This window comes from Ceraceosorus guamensis (genome assembly GCF_003144195.1).
Source record: "Ceraceosorus guamensis strain MCA 4658 unplaced genomic scaffold IE81scaffold_55, whole genome shotgun sequence".
Taxonomy (NCBI): Eukaryota; Fungi; Basidiomycota; class Exobasidiomycetes; order Ceraceosorales; family Ceraceosoraceae; genus Ceraceosorus; species Ceraceosorus guamensis.
This window is the reverse complement of record NW_020290050.1, coordinates 119,301-127,673: the sequence shown is the minus strand read 5'-3', so window position 1 is coordinate 127,673 and position 8,373 is coordinate 119,301. Positions and strand designations below refer to the sequence as shown.

The 8,373-nt window shown below is 55.5% G+C and overlaps 3 protein-coding genes across 3 annotated transcripts; 1 reads left to right on the top strand and 2 right to left on the bottom strand.

The window, feature by feature from the left end:
- Nucleotides 1-143: 143 nt before the first annotated feature.
- On the bottom strand, nucleotides 144-2,234 carry IE81DRAFT_277024 (hypothetical protein; the record flags this gene model as incomplete). Its single annotated transcript, XM_025511475.1, has 6 exons — nucleotides 144-499; nucleotides 598-873; nucleotides 961-1,120; nucleotides 1,208-1,342; nucleotides 1,427-1,580; nucleotides 1,765-2,234. Coding segments are annotated over 6 exons (1,551 nt in total), but the record flags the coding sequence as incomplete, so codon positions are not given.
- Nucleotides 2,235-2,844: 610 nt separating this feature from the next.
- On the top strand, nucleotides 2,845-6,345 carry IE81DRAFT_325178 (hypothetical protein). The gene is made up of 11 exons (XM_025514432.1): nucleotides 2,845-3,274; nucleotides 3,405-3,467; nucleotides 3,585-3,672; nucleotides 3,804-3,971; nucleotides 4,077-4,160; nucleotides 4,252-4,331; nucleotides 4,429-4,569; nucleotides 4,795-5,007; nucleotides 5,257-5,578; nucleotides 5,759-5,822; nucleotides 6,011-6,345. The coding sequence occupies exons 1-11, from the start codon at nucleotides 3,000-3,002 to the stop codon at nucleotides 6,142-6,144; spliced, it is 1,632 nt and encodes a 543-aa protein (XP_025368031.1). The 5' UTR covers nucleotides 2,845-2,999; the 3' UTR covers nucleotides 6,145-6,345.
- A 464-nt stretch (nucleotides 6,346-6,809) lies between these two features.
- On the bottom strand, nucleotides 6,810-7,672 carry IE81DRAFT_292796 (hypothetical protein; the record flags this gene model as incomplete). The annotated part of the gene is made up of 2 exons (XM_025511974.1): nucleotides 6,810-7,349; nucleotides 7,433-7,672. 2 exons carry the CDS (start codon nucleotides 7,670-7,672, stop codon nucleotides 6,810-6,812), a joined length of 780 nt encoding a protein of 259 aa, XP_025368030.1.
- Nucleotides 7,673-8,373: the final 701 nt, after the last annotated feature.

Sequence of the window (8,373 nt, the reverse complement as noted above, 5' to 3'; positions counted from 1 at the left end):
AAGTTGAGAGCGCGGCGTTGCGAGCTTTCACCGTCAGTCGCCCAGGGGGTGGAGGCCCTAGGAAATGCACACCCGAGCAAGCAAGCGATGGTACACCCCCCCGGCCCTTCCCCCCTCCCCCCCGCCTTCCGAGCTTTTCTACTCACGTATTTCTTCAGATCCACCTCTCTTGCACCACGTTCGCCATCCTTCAACCTGACCGTATTCCTAAGCATCCTGCTCATCAAATCGTCCCTACAAACCACAATCTCCTGTCCAAAGTATTGCAACCTGGCCGGATTGCTGACGAAGCGGAACCTGTTCGCGCTGCTAGCCACCGCGCCCGAGTTGGAGCTGGCAATCTTGGAGAGGAGTTTGGAGGTGATGATTTGAGGTAGAGCTGGACGTGGAAGGAGAGGCGTGGTAAAGGGATCGGATGGACCTGGTACGAAGATGAAGCGGGATCGTGTTAGGATGGAAGGATAGGATAGCAGGAGATCTCCCAGCTGTGCGAAAGCATCTGTAGAGTGGAGAAACGCGCGCCCAGAATAGCAGTCAGCATCAGTGTGGTGATCTTTTCCCCCAGCTGTGCGCAGACGCGAGGGAGGGAGGGCGCACCTTGATACAGCCGCACAGTGTCGCCTCCTTGATGCGGTGCGCTCAAAAAGTTGCCGCACAGCACAAAGGCAAAGGGGATGAATTGAGCATCCACAAAGCCTTGCAGCATGGCCCTAAAGCTAGCCATCGTTTTTTGGTGATCCAAGTGGAATTCGGAGATGAAGATCATGCACACATCGTCGTTGCGCTCTTCGTGCACTTTGAGCAGCGACTGCTTCGAGGAGAGGCAAGCAAGTAAGCATCGAATCGACCAACGAGTCAACAAGCGTTTCGAGCCTCAAGAAAGGAAGCAAATGTACTTCCTCCTCGCGCGCGCGGGCGCGCGCTGCAACGCACGCACCTCTTCGTTCAGACTGATCGCACCCGTCCCGTTGAAATCAGTGTCTGACCATAGTTTCCTAGCAGCTTTGCGCGATTCTCCAGGTGGATGACCGATAGCTGCTGCTCTGATCCTCTCCTCTTGCGTGTATTCGCCCTCTACCAGGATGAAGCTACCTTCCGTAAAGATACCTTCGCCAGGCACCTGAGAAGCGCGGCGCGGGGTACGTCAGCAAGCAGGCGATGGAAGGAATGAGAGGGGGGAGGATCAGAGAAGAGCATTTGCGCTCACAGCATCTTGCAAGTCCAAGCCTACGACACCATCCGCATCTTCCAAAGCGTATCTGCCATCCTCGGTGGTGGAGAGCATGCCAAACAAAAGGAAGCGCTGACCTGGACGTCCCAGCAGATTCTTGGTGCTTGTGAGCTGTGCCGGTTGATGCATCTTGTCAGTGAGCTGCATGTAACGCTGCACCTTGGAGAGATGAGGACGACGACGACGACGACGCACCTTCATGAAGCGCTGCCTCTCCACTGCACCACCGATGGCCAGCGGAGGCATAAAGTTGCTATTCCGCTCCACCGCCGAACGAATGATGGCCAGTCTTTGAGCCAAGTGCATCGGTTTGGCCGTAGCTGGCGGCAAGAGCGTCCCCTTGGCTTGTCTGAGTTTGCGAGGATTGCGGCAGGGACAAGTTGCCGAGGGGAAAAGAAGGAGAGAAAAGGGGGGAAAGAGAAGCCACTCGAATCAATGACGCGCAAGCAAGCCAAAAAGCAACACCATCGACCAGGCTGCAAGCTGCAAGCTGCAAGCTGCAAGCGCCCACCCCCCCCGCGATCATGACTCACTTTTCCCAACGAGAATGAGACCAACTCCATCGCGGCATTTGAAAAGCATCGATGATGTGGAAATGCCTTTGAGGATCTGCGACCTCACCAGCTACGAGATCGTGTGCGCCATTTCCATTCATCGTGGTGTGCGCGTGATGAGCGGCATTGCTAGCATCCGTCACCGAGTCTGCCAGCACCAATCTCTCATACACCGCTTCCAATATCTCGGGCGTGACGACCGAAGAGGAGAAGGAGGCGGAGGAGGAGGAGGAGGAAGGTTGGGCAGCAGTAGCGGTAGCAGCCATGTGAAGGTGCATATCCGACACTTCGTCCACACCTTTCGCAAGAGCTTCAAGAGCCTCCGTCCACTCTTCGGGCTTGTCCAACAGATCGTGCGCCGCTAGACTGGATTGGATAAAGGGCAAAGAGGAGGCGTGCAGGTGTAGACCGTGTTTGCGCGTAAATATTCGGAGAATGGCTTTTCGAAGAGCTGCTGACACGGATGCGGCCACGGCTGCATTGTCGCTCGACAGCTGACTTGGGCCTGCTCGAGCCTGCGAGTGCGAATGCGAGTGCGAATGCGAATGACCCCTTCCCCGCATGGAAGCGCCGGCCGATGCTGCGCTCGACATGATTGGCTGCAGTCCAGGGCGCGAGGGTGCGCCGGAGCGGATGTGTGGATGGGGAAATGCGCAAAAGGTCGTCGTGGCAGGTCGTCGTGGCGAAGCATAGATTTGAAGGGTTGTGGTGGTTGTGGTGGTGGTAATGCACTGTCAGATCGCTCGCTGCTGCACCGGCCGCCGCGGTGCTGGGCTATGTATAGACATCCAAGAAGGCCTAGCTGTTCGTGGCTCTCCACGCACAGCGACGCGCGCGTGATCACCACCATCACGCACCGCGCGACGCGTAAATTCATAACGAATACAGTACTCACTCACTCGCGCGCGACTCGACTCGAGATTGACCGCGTCTCGTGCCAGTCACGTGAGCGACGCGATCAAGCGTGCATGCAGTCAGACTTGACTCTACAGTGTGAGTCCAGAGTCTTGAGTCACTCGTGACTGTGAGTGCGAGTTCATGATGCTCAATTCAAGATTAAGACTCTCGTCACTCAGCTCCACCCCTCACGGCGGGGCTGTACGACGACGCAGCACCCTCGACTTCTCGAGACAAGCCATCAGGCACGCACATCCTTCCACCCCAACTCTACCGCGAACGACTTTTGACTCCTGCTAATCGCTGCAGCGATCACCATGTCGTACGCAGCGTATCAGAATGCGCAAGCTGCACGCGCATCCTCCTCCTCCTCTGCCGCCGGTCCAAGCAACTACTCGGGAGGCGGCGGTGGCGGTGTGGGAGCAAGAGCGGGAATGGGAATGGGAATGGGAATGGGAATGGGAGCGGGAATGGCATTGGAGCCTGCTGCCACGACCACCGTACCGGATGTGCCCGGTCAGATCGTGCTTGAAGATCGAGCAGAGATGTTGAGGAGGCATGTAGCCAAGCTGTGCAATCTTTCCCACAATAGGCGAGTCTGAATCCGAGCAGTGGTGTGGTGTGGTGTCGTGCCGTCGTCGGTGGTGTTGTCTTGGACTGCGGTTAGAGCAGAGCAGAGCATTGCTGATGCATGCGGCCCATTTTGACTGGACGCCCTACAGATTTCCTGGCGCTCAACCTGTATCCTTCACAAAAGCCTCTCTGGAATCGCTCAAGTCTCAAGAGTGAGTCAGGAGCGTCGCAGCACGTGGCAGATGCTTTGCATCGAAGGCCCTTCTTTTTGGATTGGGATGTGTGGAATTGACATTGACGCCCCCCCATCCTGGGCCTCCCCCTTGCAGCTTTTGGGTCTGCGAAAAGTCGGATGGACAAAGAGTGCTGGTGCTGATCGCATGGAACAAGGCGCAAGGTTGTCAAGAAGTCTTTCTGGTGAGATGAGCCGAGGCAAGCGGCACTCTCTCCCCTCTCTCTCCCTCCCCTCTCCTTCTCTGCTCGTCACGTGCACGCATCGCTCATCATTCTCCCGCCCATCACCGTGTGCGGGCCCCCTTCCCTTGCAGATCAATCGAAAGAATGTGTATCGCGAGCAAACACGAAGTCTCTTCTTCCCTTCGCATGAGCGCACAACACCAAACGACGAAAAAGCAGTCGATGGCGGTAGGTGGAAAGCTCGATCAGAGACGCTCTTGGACGGAGAATTGGTCTGGGACACTTTACCCGATGGACGCGTGAGTCAGGCCCGTCCTGGATCGAGCTCGAGCTCGAGCTCGTGCTCGTGCTCGTGCTTGAGCTGATGCGTTGCGTTGCGTTGCGTTGCGTTGCTCACCTCTTAGCGCAAAATGAGATTGTTGCTGTTCGATTGTCTGGTCATCGATGGTACAAATATGGCCAGCAGGATGCTGCTCAAGCGATACGGCGTGAGTGGGCAAGAACAGGCTGCTCGAATCTTCAACGCCTTGCCCTGCTCAGCTTCTTCCTGCTGCTTACCCTGCCGACGCCCACCCATAGCGACTCAAAGAGCTGCTGTACAAGCCCTATGCGGATTACATGATGCGTCATCAGACCCAGGCAAGGGAAATAGGCTACGAGTGCGCATCTTGAGCTGTTCGCGACGCCCCACACCCTTTGGGGCTCCTTGCCACCCCCACTGACAGACAATCTTGCGCAATGCTCCCCCCTTTTCAGAGTGCTTGTCAAACCTATGGAGTTGAGCTATGGGATACAAAAAGTCATCAAGGAGGTCATACCTAGATTGATGCACGGCAACGACGGTCTGATATTTACCTGCATCAATTCGGGCTACGTGAACGGTACGGATAGCAACATGTGAGGGCTACAGATCGCAGGTGGGAAAGGGGTGGAGGCGACAAGCTTTTCAAAAGGCCTCATCAGTGGAAAGCTTGATTTGCGATTGCCGCTCGTTGGCCGTTCTATCCACTTGGCTGATCTCTCCAAACCACCTGCATCGCCCCCGCCCGGCCTAACGGGAAAAAAATGGCCCCCACTTTCCTTGTGCCTCTCTCTCTCTCTAACCGCTTGCTCCGCACCCAGCATCAAGTGGAAACCGCCGTACGAGAATACGATCGATTTCAAGCTTCGCCTGCGCTTCCCACCGGACCTGGCCAAGGATCCTCGCGGCAACCTGGTAGATTTTACGGCCAAACCTTTTTTTCAGCTGGATCAGCATGTTGGCAGGGAGAGCAGATCGCAGGATGGCTACGAGTACTTTGATTGGATGCATGTGGATGATGAGGAGTGGGAGCAGTGAGTTTTTTTTTTTTTTTTTTTTTCCTCTTGTGTCAAGAAAAAGGAATTCGTTCGTTGCAAACCCCCGTCGCAAGCGCATGCCCCTTTTTTGTCCGTTGTGCTGGCCTTGTTGGACGAGTCTTGGCCTCATGTGGAAGCCGCTCATCCCTTTTTGGTTTTTTTTTTTTTTTTGTTTTTTTGGTATTTTTTATTCTTGCCCTTGGGCCTCTGTTCTTCTCCTTCTTCTTCTTCATCGCTTTCGAACAGGATGAAGTCTAGCGCAGTGCAATTCGACGATGTGATCGTGGAAGCTAGATGGGATCCGCACGGTGGTCCTCTGCCGCCCGAGGCGGAATCGACGTGGCGGGCCGAGAAAGCCAGGCGGCGGTCCGGTGGAGGAAATAGAAATGTTGAAGCCAAAGAAGAGGAGGAGCAAGAGGAGGAGGAGGAAGAACCGGATGATGTTAGGAATCAAAGACCTCCGGCTTGGCGTTTGCATCGCGTAAGGGACGATAAGAGGGATGGAAATCATCATAGCGTGGTGCAGAAGATCTTGAGAAGCATAGAGGATGGTGTGGAAGAGGAAGAGGTGAGGGCCATCACGCTCCCTAGCCCCTCGTTTGGGGGCTATAAGCCCACTTCTTCTCTGAGCTTCGTTCTGACCTTTCTTTTTTTCTTTTCTTTTCTCTTTTTTTTTTTTTTTTTTTTTTTTTTCCCGACATCTGCACTTCTTGCCTGCTCCCTCGCTCTCTCTCTATCCATCACAAAGCTGCTGGGCGCGAGCATGGACATCCGAACAGCGTGGAAATCAGAGCAAAGGGAAGCTATGCGAAGTGAGTCCCAGTTTTGCAGATAAAAGCGCTCCGCTCGCCTGGGGGGGGGGGGGGGGGGGGGGGGGGGGGGGGGGAAGGGGGGGCATTTGGGTCCAAGCCGTTCTTGTGCTTTTCCCCGTCTCTAATCGACCACCACCACCCCTTTTTGTTTGCTCGTGTGCGCGCACGCGCCCCCCTCCCTCCTGCAGAGGCTCTGGAGAGCGGAAATGCACCTCCTGCTCCCGCAGGCAGCTCCAAGTATTCCACCGACGAGTTGGGAAGAAGAAGAGGTCCTGGACCTCCGATGCGCGGAGCACCACCCATGGGCTTGAAGAGGAGGTGAACAGCCGCTCTCCTCTTTTCGTCTGTGCGCGTGTGTTGGGTTGCATGTGCATGTCAAAATTCGCAAGCGCTGCTCTGCTCAGTCGCTTGTCAACCTGTTGATCGCGAAAGCTCAGCGCCTCTTCTTAGAATGCGATCGTCGACGCCTCGCAAAATTTTGCGCGCGCACTCGTGCTCGCTGTACAAGATTTCATTGCGCCGCGCCGTTGAGCACATCGGATCAGAGCGAAGACGTACGACATGGCTCTGCTCTGGTAGAAAAGTTTGGGATTTCCGCTTCGCCATAGCGGCCATTGTTTATTGTTTGCAAGACGGGCGAGTGAGTCTGGTTCACCTCTATCACGGCCAAGTGCTGTTTCTGATGACTGATTGTGGAAATGAAATGGGGGGGGGGGGGGGGGGGGCTAACTGAACGAGAAGTGATCAGCGGCGAGAGCTGAGGGTAACTACGGAATGATGACGAGAACAGTGCAAGAGGTGAAAAGTGACGCGAAGGTGGGTGAATGGTACAAACGAGGTGACGCTGAAGAGGAATTGTTCGGCTTGATTGGAAGGCGGAATGGGTTGCAACAACGAGGCGAGGGACAAGGAAGAGCATTGCGCGAAGCAAGAGGGACGATGTTTCCTGATCTGCCTCTTGCGATGAGCACTTGGAAGGCGGCAAAATCAGCGCATGCCGAACCAGTTGGTCATGGCGGAGCCTAGAGATTGTCGGCCAAAGACGTCGTCCAGATCAACGTCCTCTTCCAAATCTTCCTCCGCGTTATCGTCCTCGTCATAAGCTACAAAGCTCGATGCGAAAGAAGCGCCCTTGGTAGCGAGCGGTATTTGATCCTCGCCAGCACCTTCTGCCCATGATTCGTCATCGACAATGCGTCCATACTGACCGCCTTTTCCTTTGCCGTTGCCCTTCTTGGCATGCCAATGCAGCCAACGCTTGTCCAGCCCTTCGCACTCTTCCGAATCGATACGATGCACCTTGCCCTTCTTGATATGAATGATCATGTCGTAGCGCTTCTTGTCCCACACCAAGCCTTTAACGCCAAGCCCGCGTACTAGGGAAGAGATGGCAGTGTGCTGCCATGCTACCACCACATTGTTCCCCTTTGAAGTCTCGCGCTCCAGCACTTTGTGAACGCACGAAGAATCGTCACGCTGACAAGACGTGTCGAGCGGCATGCCAGTGTACCTTGACAAGGGCTTGAGCTGCGTCGCGTCACACCATGCGAATGAGAATGCCGAGCGATCAGGTCACGTTATGCCAGAATGGATAGGCTAGGACAACTCACGGTATCATAAGCACGACGACGAGCTCCCGAACGCTTGTATGCCGGAGCCATAGCGTATTGCGCCTTTAGGTCTCCCGATCCAAACACTCGCTTGAGGCATTGCGCGCGACGTTTGCCTGCTGGTGAGAGACCATGATGTTTCTTTCCCCCGGGCTTCTCGCCATGACGAATCACCTGCGTAGTGCAAAAGGCAAGGTGGTACTTGAGGGGGGGACGCTTGCTCGTGTGGGCTGTCCCCATGCACCACTTACATACACCCAGCCTGTCTTGGAGCTGGAATCAGCATCACGCCCGTCACCCTCCCTTGCACCATCCGACATGGACGCAGCTCGAACCTTGTCGGCTCGGTCCAGCTCCGATTTCGTCGGTCTAGACCAGCCAGGGTATGCGAGCGCATCTGGGGCCAAGGCTTTGCCTTTACCGTTGTTCGAAGAGACTGTATCAGTGTTCGCCGAGTAGTCGCTCGGAGGAGCCAGAGCTTCGGAAGCTGAAGAGCGCCAAAAGTCGGATCTGAAGAATGCTTGATTACGACGGGGCGCCGCAAATGGTAAAGCGGGCAGAGCGCTTTTGCTGTCCTTCTCACGAGATGCTAGGTGGAGCGCACTGATGCCTGCAGCCAGACACAAGAGCGTCAAGTATGCGAGAGCATAGCGCGCTGTGAACGTTGTCATTGTGGGCCAGCTTGCGATGCGCAGTTCTGGCGAGGAGGCCGTCCTGCCTGTATGCACCGCTTGAAGCGACTCGAGGGTGTTGGCTGGACGGGGACAGGGTATTGCGAGAGTGATTTGGATCGTCAGCAGGTTGCTGTTGCTGTCGCTTGTGAATCTGACGCGGACGCCTACAGCTTTGTGAGATGGCGAGCATAAGAGTCGTGAGTCGTGAGGATGACGACGTCACTCGAATCGAGATGCCATTTGATTCACGATTCACATTCAAATTTT